We start from the raw sequence: 21,631 nt of genomic DNA on the forward strand, positions 1-21,631 counted from the left end.
ATTCCTTTTCCCACTGTAAAAAAAAAGAAGCTAAATTTGATAAGAGCGGAGGGGTGTTTGCAAAGAACGATGAGCTCTGTGTGGCTGTGATCAACAGGATTTATTCACCCCCCTCACACCAACATGACCTCATTGCCATGTGTCAAACCATCAAGCAGTATAAATGTGTTAAATTTAAATATTCCCAGGCAGGACACATTCATATAGGCTCGTTTTTGGCAGTTGTCATTCTTTGGAAGATTGTAATCAAGGAAGAGCTTTGTTTCCTTTTTCTTAAACACTGCATGTGTACAGGTTCAGGAAGACTTAAAAACATCTTCTTTGTCTATTTCTAATCTTAGAATTACTAAATGTCATTGCATAACAAGAATTTAGGACGTGCAGGTCTCCTTAAAGTGGAGACTGTTCACATTTATGATTGTACGCCTAATGAATAATAAATGGGGCTCCTCTACATTACCTACACGTCCCCGCTGTGACAAATTGATTTGCTACTAAAACTATGATACGTATTAGGAGGAGGAAGAGCTGAGTAAGGGAGATGCCCTTCTCATATTCACTCACCGGCCATTTTATTAGGTACACCATTTCACTTGCTGGTCTGAGTATTTCAGTAACTGCTGATCTACTGGGATTTTAACCCGCAACCACCTCTAGGCTTTACAGAGAATGGTTCCAAAATGAGAAAATATCCAGTGAGCAGCAGTTCTGTGGACCAAAACGCCCTGATGTATGAGGAGAGTGGGCAGACTGGTTCGAGATGATAGAAAGGCAACAGTAACTTAAATAGTTGCTGGCTACAACCAGGGGTTGTAGAACACCTGGAGAAGGGCCACAGCAGCAGGAGACCACCCAGGGTCACTCCTGTCAGCTAAGAACAGGAAAGCGAGGCTACAATTCAAACAGACTCGCCAAAATGGGGCAATAGAAGATTTTCTGGTCTGATGAGTCTGATGATGGATTTTCAGCCATGGAGGACAAAATTGGGTGTAAACAACATGAAAGCATGGATCCATCCTGCCTTGCACCAACATTTAAAGCTGGTGGTCCTATAATGGTGCAGGGGATATTTCCTTGGCAGACTTTGGGCCCCTTCATACCAACTGAGCATCGTTTAAATGCTGCAGACTAAATGAGGAGTGTTGCTGACCATCTTCCGATGGATAATACAGCATGTCACAAAGCTTAGATCATAGCAAGCTAGTTTCTGGGACAGGACAATGAGTTCACTGTCCTCCAGTGGCCTCCACACTCACCACATCTCAATCCGAAAGATCACCTTTGGGATGTGGTGGAAGGGGAGAGTCACGTCGTAGATCAGCAGCTGACAAACCAAGTGCCTGATGCTCCAGGAGGAATAAAGGCAGTTAGGAAGGCAAGAGGGTTTCCAAACCTTTACCAGCAAGAGCAGCTAATAAAGTGGCCGGTGAACGTACACTGTACCTACACGTCCGACTGTACCTGCAAAAAGTTTAAAAAGTCAAAGGAGTCCAAACCATTTTCCTGTCTGGTGATCCTTGTGTTGGCTGAGGTATGAGCTCTCTCCTCTTGTCTTTCTCACCCCATAATGATCCACAGGGTTGAGTCAGGCTCAGAGAGGACAGGACGGGACGGAAGGTAAGAGTACGACTGCACAACATTAGCGGTTGCGTTCTACCAAGTGTATGAGCACATGCAGAATGCCACAAACTAAGAATCAGTGGGCTTTGATGCACGTCCACTTGGACAATCATGTCTCAGTACACCTGGAGAAAACAAGGCTCTCTGTTGAGAGTATGTGGATCCTTCCTGTGAGCTTGTTAAGGACTAAATATCGGATCGTGTGCGGTAAGCTAATGACTATCCAGGAAGAAGAACGAGGAGGAGCGTGGAGAAATCACCGAGCGGTGCTGCTGGACACGGAGCTACTGCCTGAGCTGGAGCCACTCGAGCTTCGGTCTTCATAAATGGAAATCTCTATCTGGGGAAAGTTGGTGTCAGGGAACAATGATCTGGTAGCCTCACAGGAACAAACGCTAACACGCAGGATCCCTCAGATCCAGAAGGATACAACACGCATTCCCCTTTCTATGGGATCTGTGATGAGCAGGCCTCTGGGAGCGTAGATCTTCTCATTCTGCTCCTGAATGTACTTTGCGATCTTCTTTAATACCTTGTGGAAGAAAAAAAATACCATTAAGAACTTTCAGGCCCATCATCTTCCCAGTAAAGGACCAAGGGCGGCAGCCTGACCTTCTCATAGCGCGTCTCCATGCAGAGGAAGATGAGGTACGCCGTAGTGCAGGCGAGACAGCCCTCCAGATAGGACTGGCCTCCTATCTTTTCTGCCTCTGCGTAGTAGTTATTCAGTGTCTTCACAGTGTCCTCAAAAAGAGTCTTCTCAATCTGGAGACAGGGAGGGGGGTTGGATAGAGGACTTTTTTGTTATGTAAAATTTGGAAAACAGACAAAGAGAGAAGGGTAAAATACAGCTGAACTCTAACCAGAAGTGAATCTTTTTTTGTTATGGAGAGCTTAATTAAGTTGAGGATCAGATACAACTTATATGTCCCCTCACCCTGCTCTCCAGTTCAGAGGGGAACTTGGTCTGAAACCTGCAGGTTGTCCCTTCGCTGTAGTCTCTCTGGATGAACACTTTGTTCGCCAGAGACGCACTGTGCCTCAACTCCTGCAGATTGTGGAACTGGGGAGGATCACACAGACATGTGGGCAAATATAAAGCATTTCCCATGTTCATGCAGTTATCCACCAGTAATCGATACTGGGAGGGAGTTTGGTCCCAGCCTCTCGCTCCTAATGTGTGCAAACAGTGGTTAAATGGTGAAGATAGAAGGTTCCAGGATACACAGACAAGAGGAGATCAATCATGATGCTGCTGCCTTGCTGTCTACTGGATCAGAGCCCAGCTTTGGATATAATATCTCTCTCACACACATCCACACACACACACACACACACACACACACACACACACACACACACACACACACACACACACACGCGAGAGAGAGAGAGTGAATCTCTGGGAGACAACACAGCACATGTCGCAACAGATTGATCTGGTGGAACAAAATGAGGCAGACTGGTAAAAGACCATGCCAGCTCTTAGCGTCTGTAGTGTGCATGCGAATGTTGATGATGAATCATGGTGCGCCTGCGTGCATGTGTGTGTGTGTGCGTGAGTGTGTACATTGTTTTAATCCATTAAACTGGGTTTTAGCCTTGATTAAAACATACATAATAAAAATGCAACTGGAAAAGCAAGGATCAGGATAATGGATTCTGTCCATGGTGCTGAACGTTGTCTAGCGTGTGTGTGTGTGTGTGTGTGTGTGTGTGTGTGTGAGTGATAGAGAGAGAGAGAGAGAGAGAGAGAGCTGTCACCGGATTAAGAATCCACTACAAACAAAAACAGCCCAGCTTTCACCCAATCAAGCTTTCAAATCGCGTGTCCACACCCCCCGTTTCTCTATACTTCTATTCTCGTCCGTAATTTAAGACTTGAAGTTATTTTTATGCCGCTCCAATAAATGACTCCAATAAAACGACTTCATCTCGGGGACAGTGTCGGCATGTTAATAGAGGACGCGGCCGGCAGCGAAGCGAAGATTTGCCCACTCACGCTGCCATGCGAAATCCAGCCAGGATCATAGATCATAAGGAATAAGAAGGTGCCAGTTTTACCTCTGTCGCCATGTTGCCATCCGTGTCCGTTGGGAGACCCTGCATGCGCGAAAACCGCTTTAGCGGGACATGAGGACAGATTGAGGGGGAGGGGCGTTGGCTGCTGGGCGGGGCCAACAGCTCGAGCGGTTGCGTGCGTTTATTTCTGCCCTCATCCCGCAGCGTTCCGCATCTTTAATCCCCAAGAGTTGACGACTGGACGCTCACGGAAAAGTCTAATTGTTCCCGCAATGAATGTGCGTCACTACACCGAAATTCGGAATCATTCGACGTTATTGGTGTAAACTGTAGCACAGCAACACTTAAATGAACAATGCAAATTTTTATTTCAATGTTACATCAATAAAGTAATAACATACGAAACCAACATTTTAAACCAAATAAATACGAGCTTCTTGAGGTTTTAAATGAAATATATTAGAATGTATATGAATACAATAAAAGCAGACAGTTACAATCATCTGTGTCTGTATCATAAAACTATTTTACTCTTAAGAACCACATTTTGGGTAACAAAGCCTCCATACATGATTCCTTTAAGTTCTGATGATAATAGTCGATTGTTCAGCCCGAAAATGTAGATCCAGGTGCAGCAAGTTTTTTTTCCAGTATGGGGAAACTGTACAGTATTCAAGGAGCTCTAAGATTTGTGTCAACACAGGGGAAAAAAATAAGTCACAGCTTAAAACAGCATCACTTCATTAACGTAAAAACGGATTAGATGCAGATCTAGAGCTTCTCACCGATGTGGGAACAGTATTTGAAAAGCAAACCCCCGATTTCGCGTTTTCCCACTAGCCGCGCAGCAGAACGCCGCTCATATCAAAAGTTGGGTCAAAACGTTCCCCAAAAACAAACCATGTGACTGAATGGAGCTAAACTGAGAGCAAATCCATCTGTAGGTTACAATAAAAGAGTCTTGGTTATCCAGTGCACACTGTGACGATCAAAGCCACATGGAAAACGGTATGTTCGGGTTGAGTGTTGATCATTTTGTTCCATTGATAATTCACATCATCAGGCTTTGCTCGGACCGCTACCCTGGACCCGCCGGCCTTTGCCTTGTTCATATGCGCACGTCTTTTCAGGATTACAGTATAGTTACAGATGAAGACATCAACATTCAAGTAGAATCAACCCTGCACCACCAGCCCGCCACTACCCTCCACGCTGCACCTCCCTCCGCTCAGCAAAGGGGGTGAAAGTCTTTCACCATTGAAGCTACCATATCTCTCCATGATCCATTAGTTCTGTTCCTTTTTTGACAATTAATGATTGAGATATTCAACAAAATACAGTAAATGTCCTGTAAGCAGAATGAAAAGCTCTGAAGGATGGCGAAGACACGACACGGGGGATTTGCTTTAGTACAGGAAGTATCTTGACAGAAAGAAACACTTGTCATGAAAACCACTGCTTGTGCGAGGGTCCCAGTAACTCGGCGACAGGGTTCAGGTCGGAACAGTGAACTGGCATCTCACTGCAGCTTGATGAGAGAGGAATTACAAGCAGCACACACAAACACAGTCTCTCTCTGGGCCTCAGGAGCTACAAAAAAGGAGAGAAATTAAAAACAAAATTAGATAGAGACTGATCATTTCCATAAGAAGGGGCGTGGAATGTTCCATGCTCACCTGTCGCCCCCATGCATGACCTCAGGACTTTATAGGAACAGCATCGAGAGCAGAAGCTGTTACCACAGTTACTGCAGTTTCTCTGCAGCACAAAGACATTCTGTTAAAACCAATCAACAAATACCTGATGTTCCAGCCTTTATATATCACCAAAAACAAGCCTCACCCTTTTCTTCAGCACCGAGAACACGGCGCTGCAGCTAGAACAGTTTCCTTTGGAGAAAGAGACCAACAAACAATTCAAATACAAAATAAAATCCGCTTATTTCCGAGACTGATTCCAGACCATCCTGACCTGTGGTGGTAGTGGGGTAGCGTTTGCGTAGTTTCTCGGTCAGTTTGGACACCTTGCTGCGTATTGGTTCGTTGCGGCTGATCAGCCCATTTTCAGAGACTGTGTCATACTCGGGAGCACCAAGCGGCCCTTCTTCATCCTCCTAAGAGAGGGAGGAGGCTCGTGACCGGGCGTTTTGAGGGTAAAAATACTCTGCATACACGCATCCAAACTATGCAGCAGGGTTTGACCAAATAAGTTCAATGTGACGATTTAATCTAGCATGACTATAAGTGCCACATTGCCTGGAAAATACATGGAGTTTGCATGAATACCTGCCAAACACAACCAATCCCAGTCAAGGGCAGACCAAATATGATGGCCAAAGGAGAAGTACTAACAATGTTCGACATGTGGACCAGACATGGTAGCGTTCTACAAGACTACAATCATCAGGAGGATACCAGCGTTTAAAGGAAGGAATGAAGGAAGAGATGGAAAAATTCACTCACCACTAAAACCAAAGGAGTTTCCTAATCAGGGAGCAGAGCAACATATAAGAATGTACCCTCAAAACACTGCTAATCATTCGACCAAGAAAGCCACAAAGAACTACGCTGCGAGGGATGTGGCTGTTTGAAAACAGGGGGAGAGGTGGGGGACTCACCAGCAAAGACAATGTATGCTCCTGAGCACAGGGTAGAAAGAGAGACAGAAGCAGAACATATAATGAGAGAATTACTTCTCACTCGCTAATAAAAAGCCTTGCAGCGAAACTCGTGAGAGACAAGAAAAGAACAGTTCAGCTGTTCAACTTGTACTGCTGGTGACAGCTTCAAGAGGCTGAAATCAGGGACGATGAAGTGTTTATTCATTTTAATGACACGCTTACTTCAATGGCATCTTTGAATTCATCGTCAGGCTCCGCCTCCTCTGCTTCCTCCACACTGCCAGGAGAAAGGTCCTACCAACACACAGACCGATGTTAGTCTGGACTGTTTAATACTTCCGCAATTAATATTAATCAATATTCTCTCACCTCCAGACTTGTTGGTGTGGGGGTGCTGTCCAACAAGTTGCTTGGCTCCTGTTCTTCACACACAGTCTCTGAAGATTGGGACGGACCCACGTGGAATATTTTTCGAAGGTCCATTAAGACTGAAGGCGCACGTGAAGTAAAACCATTCTTTAGTTTTACCGATTTCCTAAACAATCCTAAGGTCTAAGCCAATGCCTCTTCGAGGAGGACGTTCTAACCTCTGCAAAAGTCTCTGTTCCACAAGAACATGGTGCTGTTGAGTCCAGCAAGCACCCAGCCCACAGGAGCAACATAAAGCAGGCAGACCAATAACAGCATCCCTCCAAAGAACCTGTAGCAAAATACTGCAAGTCCTGAACTACAGTTAAAACTTTTCTTTCAGTTGTTGTGTGTGTACATGAGTGTGTGCGTGTCTTTATAGAGGCAGACGAGACACAGACCTTGATGACTTGACGTGATCATCCCAGTAGAGGACCTTATAAACAGCTTCTGCAGACAGGCATGCAGAGGACAGCATATCATCCAGATGCTTCAACCTGGCGATGACAGGAAACAAAAGCACTCAAAAACATGTATGACACAAGTAAATATGTTCCAGGTTTACTGTTTAACATAATAAAACTGTGTTGCACATTATTAAAAGTGATCTAGATCACAACAAACAAGCGCATCATCTTAGCTTCACATGGTTGTGCTCTAAACAACTGTGTTAGGTGTACAACACTCAATAAAATAAGTTTTAAGAGTAATTATAAGCCATTTATACAGGTCTTTAACTTCGAGCATGGCATCTTGTTTGGTGAGATGAATAGTCTGCAGGTCTCTGCGATGTACAACGTGGTAATGCCTCTTCTGGAGCTCAGCTTCAGAGGCCCTGCCTCCACACCTGTCCTGCAGGTAACCCAAGGCAGCAGGTATTGACAGCAATACCACACTCACTGTGAACCAACCCACTGACAGACACAGAGAGCAATAGTTAAAAGGCAAAGAAATGTTCCTTTAAAACAGCATACAATGGATGTACAGGCAATAATGAGTACACTCACCCTTATCAATTGTGCAGAAGAAGACATTAAAGAACACACAAACAAGGAGAGAGCAGACCGGCATCTTCCAACTAAAATGATAAGCAGTGATGATATAAATGGAATTCCCAACACATGATGAGCATTCAGATAACCCAAGTACACACCCAAGCAGGAAGCGCGTTAGCTCCACGGCGTCTAAAAGTGGCTCCAGAAAAAGAACCATTCTCTTATAGGACAGGACCATGTTGAAAAGGTCAAAGTGCTGTGTGCATCGCGGACTTCCCAATTCAGAAGCATCTGGAGACCCAAGGTTTTCTTTTGATAGTGTGTGCACCAGCTCTCCGCCGTCTCCTGCCAGCTGTGAGGAGTCCTGGGCCATATTGTGCAATGTCGTTCTTCTGTAAAAACAGAAAAACTAAATTTACATCTGCATTTTATTTACATGGATGATTGTATTCCTTCAAGTTAATAATCACACATGTTCAGTAATTAGACATAGCTTTTTTGAATGACGCCACATAAACTTACCACTTTTCTAGTACTGAGCTTAACTTTACAACCATAATAATCAATTTTAATCAAAAGGCATATTTTAAAACACCAAAGGACATCAAATTGAAAAAGTGAGGGAAAAAAACATATAAGAGCATTGAAAAATAAAATTTAAATAAATAAAATCAGGCAGTGCAATTATGATAAAACTAAGAACGGTGGTGTAACTTGTGTTGAACATATAATGGTATGCATTTCTGTTTTATCTTTTTATTCATGTGTCCGCGGAGAACTTTGCTGTTAAAACAATCAACTTATTTCAGATGTTCTTCAGTTACAATGAGCCACCAAATCGAAGTATTCAGCAGGTCGGAGGGTCGCCACGCAGCATTTGGCCTGTCAGATGTTGTAAACACGGAAGTTAACTGTGTTTCCTGAGAACACAGCAACACATTTAGGAGCCGTCCGGGTACACAAAAGAAGGCGATGAAGTACCTCAAAGTGAGTGACGAACAACAGGCAACTTGTGAAGCAGCAACAGCGTGAAGCTCAGGCGTAACTAGCGAGTCCCACCGACACCTTCTGCCCGGAGGAAAGAAGAGCCTCCATGTTCTCCCGGCCCGGCCAACATGTCAGCGGCCTGCCCTCCAACACCAGCAGGAAAATCACACGGTGACACTATTTTTCAAGGCCTGAACCAAAATACAGAGCAGGCGAGGTCGTTGAGGCTAGAGGATTGATGCTAGTCCCGGCGATCTTTGTTAGCATTGAGGAGTAACGTCCGCTTCCTCCTTTAAGCTAGGCTGACTAGTTGATCACAGAAAATAGGATCACCCAAGACGGTTCGTGTCCAATATAATCGATCACAGAGTCGATGATCGACCACAAAGAAGTCCGTCTGATTCAACTAAAATTTACTACAGCTTAAAAGATATTGACAGAAATAATTACTGTTATTACTATTATATAGAGAGAAATGAAAACAATTTGAGGAAATAGATGAAAATATTTTTAAACGACTTGGCCCACATGAAATTCTCCAATTAAGCTTTTTTTCGCTTGGAAATTTAAAAGCATTAAGTTGAAAGTAATTAGCACGAGTCTGTACCAGTCAGAGTTTTTAAATGGTATAATCACCATACCATGGAAATAAGTTCTCAAAACAATGTCTAATATGCAATCATTGTCATAATGAAATCACACAATCAGTATTCCAATTTAAAGTGTGTATCTTGAATCTTATTCTGTATTTCTATAAAACTTTAGCTTGGATATTAGTAAGAGTAATACATTTAAAATTTTCATATACAATGACATGGAGCTTTCTCTGTCTCTGTGATAAGAACTACGCCCTGAGTCCAAGTGAGCACAGGAGTTCAGAAGAGTCAAGTCCAAAATTCTTATTCCCCAAAAACAGCAATGGCACAACAGAGGAAAAAACAGGAGCAATCCCAAGGGAGCACCAAGGAAGTGCTGAAAAATCAGTGCTTGTGTCTGTCTTATACTGTAAAATATGGACGTGAGGTCCATCCTTCACACCTCTTTTACACTAGTAACTTCCATTTGTTTTTATTGGTGGATTACTTTGGCATAATTTCAACACAAACCTTTTCTATTGGTGTCAAAAATTATGAAGTTTCCCCCAAATATGTCCCTTCCTCCCCTGGTCGCAGTTCTATTGGCGTCTCGGATGCTTCACTTTGGTGTTTTAAAAAGAGCAGACTCACTGAGGTCCTTCAAGGCCAGGGCCCTGCAAACAAATCAGGTACTTTAAGCTGAGGAAAAAATACACAACACACATTTCACTACCCTCATATCTTTCATGTAGATGTGATTTGCTCCTCTCTAAATATGTTGAAGTGTTGCTGCACTTTCTAGTCACAAATGGCATCTAAATTTGAACTCCACACAGAGATGGAACTTGATGCATTCTCCATCTTTGCAGGGTAGACTGGTGGTGCATGCAGCATAGGAGGTTGCAGAAATAATCCAGCATTGCTAGTCCTTTAGCATTGCTATCATGTCTCAGAAAAAGTTACATGTTCAGAGAGGAGATACCATGAGGGCTGGATGGGTGCGTATCAACACAAAGAACAGTTTATCCTACTAAAACTTTATTTGAAGTTCACAAAATCAATATGGACTCCCCCAATTGGAACACATATTCATTCACTCTTGCAACTAAAATGTTTCTGAGCAAGTCAAACTTTAATGCATATTTAATTGCACAGCCCCTGAACATGTCCATTAATGCTGCTGCAGTATTTATTGTGTGACAGCTGATGGAACTTAGTAGCACATGGACTGGCTGAAGTGGTTTTGGGACTAACGCTTGTTCCGGAGCCTGCTGGAAGATCTTAGGAAGGTTGGAGAGGGAAATCTGTGGGTGGTGGGAAAGGAGGAGCTGCATTTAGAGTAAGAGCTGCGTGAAAATCATTGACAATTTTTAAACACTGGCTGAGCTGCTTTCGGTATTTTATTGTACTTTTCCATGTAATTTCAATTTAGGACGAACCAGATCTTTCCAGTTCTGTGTTTCTGCTATAAGGACTGACATTTTCTTACCATGTTTCAGTCCAAGGTGGGACGATGGACTGACTTTTGCCTTGTATTATCAACCATTTCTAGTTTCCACCTCTCCAGCATTGAGGAAACTGCCAACAGTCTTCCCATTTGAGTCTAAACATTCAGTCTCCTCTTTCCTCTGACATCCCTTTAGCTCAATGTGCAAAGGCACAATCGGGTGCTTTTGCAGTGACAATGCTGGTGTCTGGTTTCCATTCCCAGTCAGCTGCGGCTCCATGGTGCCCTAAAAGACCGATAACAAATGCTGCCCAAGTCACAAGAAGTTATTCATGAAGGAAGTGGTGGTTCCATCTCCGCTGAGCGCTCCTGACACCTGCTGGCGTGTATCGGAACTGCACCAGCCACTTAAAAAACAAACAAAAAAAACCCTAAGGCATAAATAGGGTGGAATTGAGGTTTATTAGAAAAAGGTTTATTTTAACATTTGATCAAACTGTCTCAGCTGCATCAGCCACGGCTTTTATAATGGTCCAAGTGGGCCAGGATCCAACCGGAGGGTCCGAGAATCGCCACAGTCAACACAGTCAGCACCAGCGCGGTTTGCTGTTGGATGTGTTGCATTGTATTCATTAATAGGAAACTTTTTCAGCCAATACTTTTAAAGTTAAACCGATGCACAGTTCTTAAATTCAACTTACCACCGGACCAACGCGATCTTTAGGTGGTTTACCTTGGATGTAACCTGCTCTTTGTTCAATCATCACCCTTATTTTTGGAGCCAGACTTCGCCGAACTCTCCAAAAGCCATTAAAAAGCCCGCACATGTTGGTTAGTGCGGAACAAATTCTCAAACCTTTTTTGAAAAACGAAAATCAGGCGGAACCAGAGCGAGCACGTTTAAGGGCGCATGCGCGGTCACACACCGGGTAATTGTTAGGATTAATTGACGTTCGGGGATCGGTTTCATCATTTAGAGTTAGGCAATAATTAGTTCAAAAGCTCCACAGGCTTTTTAGGACACGGAGGTTAAGACTTCAGATGTGGAGGAAGGAGGGGGTGGGCGAGGGCTGGGTGGGAGTCAGGAGGCAGAAATTAAGCAGGCTTCAGGGCAGAGGGACACAGGAATCCGACATGGCTGAAAGCATTCAGATATCACGGGACTGTGACAAAAAGCTCAACTTCATGTAAAGAAAATGCTTGAAGAGACAAAAAGGAGTGAAACTTCCTGCCAACTCATTGCTCAGTTATGGAACAAGAAGAATATTCAGGGTTTAGTGGAACTCTCAAATGTGTAGAGTCTTCTAAAACTTGAGCCCAGACTCTAAAATGCTGTAAGATATTTGTCATGTGCTTAACAATCTTAGCATGACTTTACAAGGCTGTCACCCTCTCCCTAGTTTACACAACACACACCCACACATTCTTCAGTAAGATTTGATTTGATCCGAGTGAAGCTCCACACACCGAATGTTTGTCTGTTTAAAAAACATTTGTGTAGCTCATAAAAGTTGAAAAGTAAAGCTCATTTCCCTCATCTTTCTGACAGAGACTAAGATTGTTTGATTTCCATTCTTTTCTTTAATCCTGACTGTTCCTATTTCCTGTGGGTCAGTGGGAGCTGGACGTGCCTTTTCAATTTCATTTTCACAAATTTATCCATATGAGGATACTTAAGGTATTTATCATGAGACACTAGTAACATTTCAGACAACAGGAAGTAAGATTCATGTGCCCAGCAGATATTCATAGAACTTGAAATCTGTTAAACAGCAGAAGAGCTTTAATCACATGGAGCCATTTCTGACTCAGGAATGACTAAATAATGTTGTGAAGATGCCATCAGCCCTGTTTATTTCTGTTTATTTCTGCTCTGGTGTTGATTGACTGCCACTTCTGGGCGTGTGAATGCAGGAATGCAGACTCGATTATAGTCACAAACGCCATTCAGCTATATTAACGGACCATTTTTAATCAGAATCTATAATTACATATTACAAATTATACAGTGCATTTTCTCAGTACATTTCATGTCAGTTCAGCAGGGAGTTACTTAGTTTACTGGGGCCAAAATGCAAACATCAGCAGAGGCCAGACACCGAGGGCTTCAAACAACCATCGTCTCTTTCGCTTTTGTTTTTTAGTAGAATAGGACAACTCAGCCACAAGCTTGTGTCCATTAGCCATTTTACACAATGATGCCTCTGCTTAAAAGAACAAAACAAATTCCATGTTAACTTGGATCATAATCTAACAATCCTGACTGTGAAACCAGTTCACCCTTACCACAGCGACCACAGAGCTTCCGCAGTGACACCATCGGTTTCCCACGCGTTTGTATTGTAAGTGGATGGGAGGGAAACATTGAAAGGCAGCAGGGAACATGAAGACAATGAAAAAAAATACATTGGAATGCAGCACTCTCCATCCTTTGGCTACTCAGACTGGCATGCATATGTGTGAGCGAACAATAGTTCATCGGTAAAGACCTTTTGAAAGGATTCTCTCTTGCGTGGTGTCGATTCTTCATTTATGTCCCAAAAAGGCACAGCTGCAGAAACAGGAAGCTACTGTATGTTGCAAAACTTCCTATTTGCATCTAATCGTTGTTTTATATTTTTCAGCAAGCAAAGTATCCACAAGCACCGGAGGGAAAGGTGGGCGTCACTCGCTGGGCATCCTTTCCTACCCCATCCTCCATCACTGCTTCTGTGCCCCATTTCCTGCTTGTCCACCTCTACTCTGAGGTTTCCTCCTACCACCAGGTGAAAAAAGGTCTTCTACTCTGGAAACTCTGTGTGTAGGACTCACTGTTGGCTCTCTGAGGTGCTCTGGCTGTTTCAACAATTACCGGGGGCATCTGGACCAACTGTAAAGGTGTTTTAGCATCCTTCAGGGCTTGGCACAAGTTCAGGATCTAAGAAAAACAGAAAAGATATTAGATATTAGACACACATGTAGTCATTGTTACAACCAAAAGTCCACAATACCAAATCTATCATACTGGTGATGCCATTGTCAGCAATTTTTTACCAAAATGTTTTTGCCAAAATGTCATTTTTCATTGTTTAAAATGGATTCTGAATTGCTCTAGTGTTTTATTGTCTTTAGTTATCGCTTTTATTAGCATTTTGGATTAACCGTGCTGCTTTTAAATGTCTTTTTGTTGAATCTATTACACCTGTGAAGGCTTGATTCTGCATCAATATGACAAATATCCAAATATTTAGGAAAAAAAGGAGGAATTGTTCAAGGTTAAATTGGTTCATGTCTTTAAATCACAACAGCAATCAGCTTCAGTTTGATTTTCAGAGAAAGAAAAAGAAAACTCACCTGGCCCCTCATTACGGCTGCTTGTTTGTAAAACTGCCCTCGGTCAAACCCAGGGTCTTTCTGTGAGACATGGAGCGTGTAAAAATGTTCAGAGCCAAACATAACAGTCACCTACTCTGCATCTTATCCTCTGGTTTCAACAGCCTGGGTCACAGTACCTTGAATAGTTCATACAAGTCCTCTTCCAGGTCCTTGATGAAATTTGGGTCGCAGAGTTTAGGTAAGACCAACTCTCGGATTTCCTGGGAGAAACAGACTTTGGCCTGGGGAAGCCATGCCCAGTAAAATGGATCTGGGGTTTGAACAGCAAAAGATATTCATTTGTAAATAGCCAGTAAGGTGATAAAATGACTCACCAAATTCTTCCAGGCTCAAATAAGCATTCAGTGTAATCAGAAAAAGGGGTGCAGTGATTCATTAAAACCCGTTTGGCTGCATTTTCACCAAGTGGTTCGGTTCAGTGGAGTTAAAACGGAAACACTGATCTGCGCCCCAACTCTTGTTAATAACCTGTCCAATGAGGTACCAACATCATCAACTCAATCTGCCCAATCCAGCTTCAGTGATTGTGGCAAGTTCTGTGGCTTGTTACAAATATCTCTTTGTTTTTTTTAAATCGTGTGACATCATCAAGCATATTTATGTACCCCTGAATGTTGGAGGCACCTCCAGGGATGAAACCCCCAAAAGCCAATGAACCGGAAAGCATCACCAGGCGAGTGCTACCTACTTTGACAGCAAAAGCTACCTTATAGCCGCCCGTTCAGATAGCGTTTCACCCACATTCTTTATCTTCTCTTGGTTTTTCACTACAAGATACGCATCAGGAGGGCCAGCTCGCCGATTGTCCTTCCGGTTTGTTTTTCTCCTGAAATTATCTTTAATAATGCTGACGACCTTCTGTGACATCGTGTATCCCTCTCCAATGTGAAAATGTCGCTCCGCATGCAGGTTTATGGGGGTTTCAGGCTAGTGGGTGCTTCAGGGGACTAAAATATTCACTCATTTTATTAACTCGGTTAATATTTGAAAATCAGTGTTGCCAGCCTTCATTTCCTGTACAGCTATGATGTCACTCAGCTTCTGTTGCCATCCGGCGTACACATCCCCCACCGGAAGACCAAGTCAGATCACGGCATACCACTCTAATACATAGTTATCATGAACAGAACCAAACCACTTAGTGGAAAATCAACTCAAGTGTTTTGGCTTACAGGCTCTCCAGGAGTCCGGATGTTTTAGAGGGAATGCCAGACCATTGTCTATTGCTGCCAGTTTGATGATGGGATTCTTCACCAGCACCCAGTCTGTGTCCTACAGAGGTGAGGATAATGGAATTCAGTAAGGCAAATAAAGACGAGCATTTTACAAGGCCTGTGCGAACCCTCACCCGATTTGTAGCAGAATCCATCGGACAGTCATACTTCAGCAACCAGTTGTCGTTTCCCCTGTCTACAGAAATCATTTTAGAAAAATCATTCAGGAAAGCAAAATTCATTTTTGATGGGCAGAAAGAGAACATGCCAGTGTTTCTGATGATGTAGTCCAGCACCACGAGCCGCTCAAACTGCAACTGGAGTTGACGGTTAGTGTTTTCAGGCAGCGGCTCAGCTTCAAACCTCCGGAGCCAGAAATCTGCATCCTTGTATCCATCAACAAACAGCTGGAAAGACCCAACCTGGATGGACAGCAATGCAAAAAAACATTTTCTTAGACACTGGATGACATATTTTCTCTCCAATATCATACATGACATGAACTATTGTGACAGTGGTTATACATCATGACGCCCCTAATGTTAATACATATGTCCTTTTCTATTATATCTAAGTAAAAGTGACTAATTATAGAATAAATCAAACTGAATGTTACAACTACTCAAAGCCATTACCTTTGGTGGCAGCCCAATCCTGTGGAATCTTTGGCCCACCTTAGGTACCTTCTCCAGAGCTAGCCTCTTTCCACGAGACTTTACCCTGTCGATCGCACTGTAGTTGAATGTTTCACTTGCCAGGTACACCACCTATGCATAGATATAAAGGAATGGAAACTTCTTCCAATTTTGCTTCAGCAAACATGGTCTTCAGGCAATAATGTAAATGTATTTAAAATGTGGAGATAGAGTGTGTGTCTGGACCTTGGTCTTAGGTACTATGTTGAGTTCTAATTTTTGATCAACCAGACTGGCCCCAGCTTCCGAGAGGTAACCCTGGTTGAGTACCAAACAGTCACGGCCAAAGCAACAGGGACAACAGAGTTTCTGCAGCCACTTTGTCCACTTGGGGTTCAACTGACCATATGGTTCCTCATTCTTAGGTTTAAAGACCCCTATAATTTTCTGTGGAGAGAAAGAGCGAGAGACATTAAAGAGGATAGGATTCAAGAAGAAGCAAGCAGAGGAGAGACAAAGCTGGAAGAAACCTCAGTTAATATCCATGAATCAAAGCCGCCTTTGAAAATTGAAAACTGTCTTCACAGCCTAAAGGCACGGAGGTTTGATATTGATACCATTAAGGTCTTGTGTCGTATTTAAGTCGTACCCTGAAAACCACGGCAGTAACTGTAGTACTGCACATACGGACACACAACGTGATCAAAATGTGAAATTTGGTTATCAAAAAGAATGACATGCCCGTCCAGAGCAAACACATGACCACTAAGCACATTGGTGACTCACTAAAGAAGCTGAAGAGGTGTGAGAGAGGGTGTAATGGGAGTAAGTGATTGGACCAATACTACCCCCCTCCACACACACACACACACACACACACACACACACACACACACACACACACACACAGTGCTTACAAAGTTTCAGTTTCATAAGCCTCTAATGAGAGAAGAAATTGGCATGTTAAACTATTGGTCCTTCTAGTCCGATAACCAAGAAACTAATTGTGTAATTTCTAAGAATGTAGGCAGAAGTTCCATAGGGTTCAGTCCCTCTTTGGGACTAAAGTTAGTGCAGCAGATGGAAGATGTTCCTGAGAATTTGTAATGCCTGACCAAAGTTTTTACACTTTTCTCAACCATGTGCACTTGGAATGCCAACATCGCTACCTAAAACACCAGGCTTAACCTTACTTTTGCGATCAATTCCCCTCTTTGTTCAGAGACCTTGCTGCCAATTGACCAAAGAACAAAGGCCAAAGACCAAAAGAAGAAGTTATACATCCTCCTAACTGTTGGTGGTAGATATTTTGAAACAAATTGTGTCAAGTCATCACATACTCTTTAAAGGCCTTTGCGAGAGCCAATTATAGTTTAAAACAAATACTGAAATCTCTTCTTCGTGTAATATTCTAGATACCTAAATGGCCCGTGTGTGCAGGTGGTAAATGAAAGTTTCCTCTTACCCCCTGAGAATCTTTGACAAAATAGCTTCCACTGGATCCTTGGTAGATTCTCTCTGGGTAGATCCCTTCTTCTATGGCTCGCTCGGCCTTTCGGATGATCTCTCTGAACTCGGGATCCTCCGGGAACTCGTTCCTGTGCGGTTCCCTCTGTGAAGAGCCACGATCTCGGTCCAGAAGCGGCTGTCTCTCTCGACTGCGTCCAGGACTGCCCGCCGGGATGCGAACCACAGACCCCGGTGTACCCCCAAAAGCACCCCGGGGACTGGGGGGCTCTGTGGGACAATAGTTGAAATCACCAGAGTCTCTAAGCGGCGAAACAAGCGGACTCGTCTCGTCCATTATTCCGGACGAAGACTAGAAATTTACAAAGAAAAGACAATGGTGAAGTAAACAGCAAAAGCACTGTAGTGTTAGCTAGTACTAGGAAGCTGAAGTTAAAAAAAAAATAGGAAAGCAGTCACATGACTGTCAGCTTCCGGATAGAGGCGGGACCTGTTGAATGTTCGCCTTTTTAACCAATGAGCGTTCATCTAGTCCTGTCAACAGAGCAGCTCCTGACGTTGATTGGAAGGTATCCTTCCGCCCACAGAAAACACCGTGGTTTAACAAATCAATGAGCGCACAAAAACCTCGAGAAAATCAGATTACTGTTTAACATGCTATATCGGTCTGACGGGGCAGGGACTGAGTGTTCTAACTTGTCAGCTATATACAAGTTGTTCGTCCAAATATTGACATATTAGTGATATCCAACAATATGCGGTCATATAGCGCCTTCGAAAGGGTCGGAGCACCTCCGGGCGGTGATGAGCGTGCGGACGTGCCGCTGCCCGCATCCTGCTGCCTCCCTCCTGCTGTGCGAGCGGTCGCTCACGAATCTCGTCCTCTGATTGGTTGAGACCACCAGGAAACTGGCTCGGCTCCTTCAAACGCAGGCAGGGCGCACACTCTTCTTTTCCACAGCAGATACACGCTACCCGGATTTAGGCGTCGCATTTTGGCCGTGGGGCAAAGGCAGGACAAATCTGCTGTCGTCGCTGCCGTGTTGGAAGGTTCAGTCGCGTCAGATATTCCTGGAAACCCGCACAGAGGGCATCATTGCGAGGATGGCTGCCTATAAACTGGTCTTGATCCGCCACGGGGAGAGCTGCTGGAACCAGGAGAATCGCTTCTGCGGCTGGTACGATGCGGACCTAAGTGAGACCGGGGAGCAGGAGGCGAAGAGAGGAGGACAAGCGCTGAAAGGTAACCGACTGCGTAACAGGCCCGGTGCGGCTTTCCATCCGTGCCTGGATTAGTCCTTTTGATGCTTATGCAACTCAGAATGTGCGAACAGGTAGCCGGCAACCCTCGACGCAGACCGGTGCTTAGACGAATTCGACTACCACTCTTTTTACCTCTCTTTGTCTAAATCCATATATACGTCTAATGCTACCCTATAAAAAATATCTTCTCTAGTTTTCCTCTATGTTTAACCAACATTTTAGGGGGAACTGATCGCAATAGTACAACCGGGTCTCATCAAATAGTTCTCCCTCTTTAATTGCATACAAAGTGCTCTTTATGTTCAATAGCAAATCCTATAAGAAATCTAACGTATAAGTTAATTCTTTTCCCCTGTGATTTGAGATGTGGGCAGTGAGCAAAAATGTATTGCCACTAAAGTGATGGTACTGCGCATGCGTAGACCCACCGGGCCGCATTGAAGCGCGGACATGATGGTACTTGAAATCGTTGGATGGACCGGACGAAGAAAGCGGAGGTGTTGGTCTGTTACAGATCCAGACATGTTATAAATTGGACTTTGTCAATCTCGTCTATTCCTGTTTTATTTTAATTCCATGTTTAAAATGCAAGAGAATATCTGATTAGCCGAAACATGTGCAGGTAAATAGTGTAAGCCAGAGTAGTGGTAGCCCTAATTTCCAAATTATTTTTTTTCAGACGTTTGGACAAAACGTGATGAGTAAAAATATGGAGCTAAATCAGGGCCAAAAGGTTTTATCATTTACATAAAAAAAGATTAGGTCACAACCCAACATTTGAAATGGAAACTCTAGTTGAAATACAATATTAATGTTTGAATTTCAGATTCCTTTTTTTTTTTTTACAGTTTAGTATTTTATATTTTTAGTTTCAAATATTTTTTTCAGAGGCAGAGATCGTCCTGTATTTTGTTGCCCTCGAGGATTGTAGGCCAGTGTTACACGTTAAAATCAACGCACAATATCTGTCATATTGACAAAACAACGCCAATTGCAAAGTTGCAGATTTCTAAGTTGCACAATATTTAGTCAACATATTATGGCACAATATAAACTGTCTGTATTGGTGTTCCTGTCCTCCTCGTCGCCCTCGGGCCACTGCGAAGGCAATGCAGCGCACATGTGAGGAGAGCACAGCCAAACATGACTTGTGTGATCTTTGTCTACTGCGAGTTTGTTGTGTATTTGTTACTGGGACACATTTTGTAACACGCACTGCTCTTTGCATCAGGCATCCTCTGCTGTTGGCTATGATTCCAAAAAATTATGGCATCCGCAATGCCTGTCAGACTGCAGTCTGTCAATTCCACAATGGCATCCTTTGTCTGACTAAGCAAAATCAACCACAAAAAGAGAAGAATCTGAAACATAAAGAAGGCAGCTCTTCATTGTGTTTGCTCGGATGTGACTCGAACAATATAACCTGTCTGTGATGAAAAATTGACCTGTCAGTTCCGTTACATTAATCAAAACTTACTCAAACCAAATTTCGACACACTCGGTCCTTCATTTTCCTATATTTTCCTTGTCTTGTCTTAGATGCTGGCTATGAATTTGACATTTGCTACACCTCTGTGCTGAAGAGGGCCATCCGCACTCTGTGGTTTGTTCTGGAGAGCATTGACCAGATGTGGTTGCCGGTCCACCGTACATGGCGCCTCAACGAGCGCCACTACGGTGGTCTGACGGGTCTCAACAAGGCTGAAACAGCAGCTAAACACGGGGAAGCCCAGGTCAAGATCTGGAGGCGCTCTTTTGACATCCCACCCCCAACCATGGATGAGGGCCATGATTTCTATGAGACGATAAGCAAGGTGACATCAGAGGAAATGGCAAATGTTTATTACAGCACGTGCCCTCATTGACATTAATTGTTGGTTGCAGGACCGTCGTTATGCTGACCTGACTGAGGACCAGCTCCCCAGCTGCGAGAGCCTCAAAGACACCATCGCCAGGGCGCTGCCATTTTGGAATGAAGAGATCGTTCCACAGATCAAGGAGGGAAAGAGGGTGCTGATTGCTGCCCATGGCAACAGTCTCCGTGGCATTGTGAAGCATCTAGAGGGTAAAATGAAAAATCTTTATTTAAGAAGTGCATAAAAATCACCATCTGAAAACACTGAGAGCGTATGTATAGATGGAAATATGATTTAAGTCATGGTTTTTTTAATTGTAAACACTAACAACAGCTGAAAATTTAGTAAAGTGGTGGAAGAGTTAAGTTTTAATAAACACATGTGGCTGACTGATGCAAGCTTGTGTAAACCTTTTAATAGCAGATCCACAGAACCTTGACTTTTCTTTCCTTCCTTGAAACTGCAGTATTTCACATGTCCGATACTATTCCCAGGTATGTCAGAAGAGGCTATCATGGACCTGAACCTGCCAACAGGTATCCCTATTGTTTATGAGCTGGACAAGAACCTGAAGCCACTGGGATCTATGCAGTTCTTGGGAGATGAGGAAACGGTCAAGAAGGCCATGGAGGCTGTTGCTGCTCAGGGCAAAGCCAAAAAGTAGAATCCCAGCCTCAGAATATGGATCAATCACATGCTGTTTAGAAATTCAGTTTATTTATCATTTGCAGATGCTGTGTATTTGTAAAACTGCATGCACACACACACAAACACACACACGGATTTTATTTTTAAAAATGCCCTCAGGTTTCACAGGAGAACCCTAACCCTTTACTCAGGAGGGATTGTATACATTACACACCACACAAAAGGCATTTGTTGAATATAAAAATATGGATTGTTATGCTCTGCACTGATTTTCATTCATGCTTGTGTTAAGAAAATAAATAAATGTTACCCATTAAGTGAAGACACTGAATTTTGTGATATCATTGAATGTCGAAACGGTCCTGACTACGTTTTGAGCTGTTGGCTCTGTGTTAACTACATTTTCATACATAATTGTGCTACATTAAGACATGTACAGTATAATTGCGCCCACGTAAGACCCCGCCCATTGCAGGAGGAGGTCCACGTGCGGGATGGC

The 21,631-nt window shown here is 43.4% G+C and overlaps 4 protein-coding genes across 7 annotated transcripts; 1 reads left to right on the forward strand and 3 right to left on the reverse strand.

The window, feature by feature from the left end:
* Nucleotides 1-81: 81 nt before the first annotated feature.
* On the reverse strand, nt 82-3,843 carry golga7ba (golgin A7 family, member Ba). Its single transcript, XM_057036592.1, has 5 exons — nt 3,685-3,843; nt 2,558-2,683; nt 2,233-2,385; nt 2,051-2,152; nt 82-1,960 (listed from the first exon to the last, which is right to left on the reverse strand). Exons 1-5 carry the CDS (start codon nt 3,727-3,729, stop codon nt 1,877-1,879), a joined length of 510 nt encoding a protein of 169 aa, XP_056892572.1. The 5' UTR covers nt 3,730-3,843; the 3' UTR covers nt 82-1,876.
* A 143-nt stretch (nt 3,844-3,986) lies between these two features.
* Nucleotides 3,987-8,961, reverse strand: zfyve27 (zinc finger, FYVE domain containing 27). 3 transcript variants are annotated; one of them, XM_057036578.1, is made up of 14 exons: nt 8,647-8,961; nt 7,824-8,057; nt 7,678-7,748; nt 7,398-7,584; nt 7,072-7,167; nt 6,850-6,962; nt 6,632-6,750; nt 6,485-6,556; nt 6,260-6,280; nt 6,105-6,125; nt 5,614-5,755; nt 5,485-5,531; nt 5,319-5,400; nt 3,987-5,232 (listed from the first exon to the last, which is right to left on the reverse strand). In XM_057036578.1, exons 2-14 carry the CDS (start codon nt 8,036-8,038, stop codon nt 5,162-5,164), a joined length of 1,257 nt encoding a protein of 418 aa, XP_056892558.1. In that variant the 5' UTR covers nt 8,039-8,057; nt 8,647-8,961; the 3' UTR covers nt 3,987-5,161. The 3 variants fall into 3 exon arrangements, with proteins under 3 accessions (XP_056892558.1, XP_056892560.1, XP_056892559.1); XM_057036580.1 differs by lacking the exon at nt 8,647-8,961 and having other exon boundaries at nt 7,398-7,522; nt 7,824-7,965; XM_057036579.1 differs by lacking the exons at nt 6,105-6,125; nt 6,260-6,280.
* A 2,156-nt stretch (nt 8,962-11,117) lies between these two features.
* On the reverse strand, nt 11,118-17,857 carry pi4k2a (phosphatidylinositol 4-kinase type 2 alpha). 2 transcript variants are annotated; one of them, XM_057036570.1, is made up of 10 exons: nt 17,364-17,857; nt 16,145-16,345; nt 15,899-16,030; nt 15,532-15,685; nt 15,398-15,459; nt 15,222-15,321; nt 14,166-14,299; nt 14,008-14,067; nt 11,376-13,591; nt 11,118-11,280 (listed from the first exon to the last, which is right to left on the reverse strand). In XM_057036570.1, exons 1-9 carry the CDS (start codon nt 17,700-17,702, stop codon nt 13,430-13,432), a joined length of 1,344 nt encoding a protein of 447 aa, XP_056892550.1. In that variant the 5' UTR covers nt 17,703-17,857; the 3' UTR covers nt 11,118-11,280; nt 11,376-13,429. The 2 variants fall into 2 exon arrangements, with proteins under 2 accessions (XP_056892550.1, XP_056892549.1); XM_057036569.1 differs by having other exon boundaries at nt 15,398-15,455; nt 15,528-15,685; nt 17,364-17,851.
* Nucleotides 17,858-18,245: 388 nt separating this feature from the next.
* Nucleotides 18,246-21,454, forward strand: pgam1b (phosphoglycerate mutase 1b). Its single transcript, XM_057036585.1, has 4 exons — nt 18,246-18,608; nt 20,168-20,442; nt 20,513-20,693; nt 20,979-21,454. The coding sequence occupies exons 1-4, from the start codon at nt 18,470-18,472 to the stop codon at nt 21,146-21,148; spliced, it is 765 nt and encodes a 254-aa protein (XP_056892565.1). The 5' UTR covers nt 18,246-18,469; the 3' UTR covers nt 21,149-21,454.
* Nucleotides 21,455-21,631: the final 177 nt, after the last annotated feature.

This window comes from Takifugu flavidus, chromosome 6 (assembly GCF_003711565.1).
Source record: "Takifugu flavidus isolate HTHZ2018 chromosome 6, ASM371156v2, whole genome shotgun sequence".
NCBI classification, from domain to species: Eukaryota; Metazoa; Chordata; class Actinopteri; order Tetraodontiformes; family Tetraodontidae; genus Takifugu; species Takifugu flavidus.

Excerpts from the sequence above, each read along its gene's own strand:
- golga7ba (XM_057036592.1), bottom strand. The coding sequence starts at position 3,729 with ATGCAGGGTCTCCCAACGGACACGGATGGCAACATGGCGACAGAG. Across the intron at positions 2,684-3,684 it reads ATGGCAACATGGCGACAGAG|TTCCACAATCTGCAGGAGTT; the intron begins GTAAAACTGGCA and ends GATCCTCCCCAG. Across the intron at positions 2,386-2,557 it reads CCTCTGAACTGGAGAGCAGG|ATTGAGAAGACTCTTTTTGA; the intron begins GTGAGGGGACAT and ends CCCTGTCTCCAG.
- zfyve27 (XM_057036578.1), bottom strand. The coding sequence starts at position 8,038 with ATGGCCCAGGACTCCTCACAGCTGGCAGGAGACGGCGGAGAGCTGGTG. Across the intron at positions 7,585-7,677 it reads CTTCTGCACAATTGATAAGG|TGGGTTGGTTCACAGTGAGT; the intron begins GTGAGTGTACTC and ends TGTGTCTGTCAG. Across the intron at positions 7,168-7,397 it reads ATGCTCGAAGTTAAAGACCT|GTTGAAGCATCTGGATGATA; the intron begins GTATAAATGGCT and ends TGTCATCGCCAG.
- pi4k2a (XM_057036570.1), bottom strand. The coding sequence starts at position 17,702 with ATGGACGAGACGAGTCCGCTTGTTTCGCCGCTTAGAGACTCTGGTGAT. Across the intron at positions 15,686-15,898 it reads GGATTGGGCTGCCACCAAAG|GTTGGGTCTTTCCAGCTGTT; the intron begins GTAATGGCTTTG and ends CTGTCCATCCAG. Across the intron at positions 15,460-15,531 it reads CTACATCATCAGAAACACTG|ACAGGGGAAACGACAACTGG; the intron begins GCATGTTCTCTT and ends TGATTTCTGTAG.
- pgam1b (XM_057036585.1), top strand. The coding sequence starts at position 18,470 with ATGGCTGCCTATAAACTGGTCTTGATCCGCCACGGGGAGAGCTGCTGG. Across the intron at positions 20,443-20,512 it reads TCTATGAGACGATAAGCAAG|GACCGTCGTTATGCTGACCT; the intron begins GTGACATCAGAG and ends TGTTGGTTGCAG. Across the intron at positions 20,694-20,978 it reads CATTGTGAAGCATCTAGAGG|GTATGTCAGAAGAGGCTATC; the intron begins GTAAAATGAAAA and ends TACTATTCCCAG.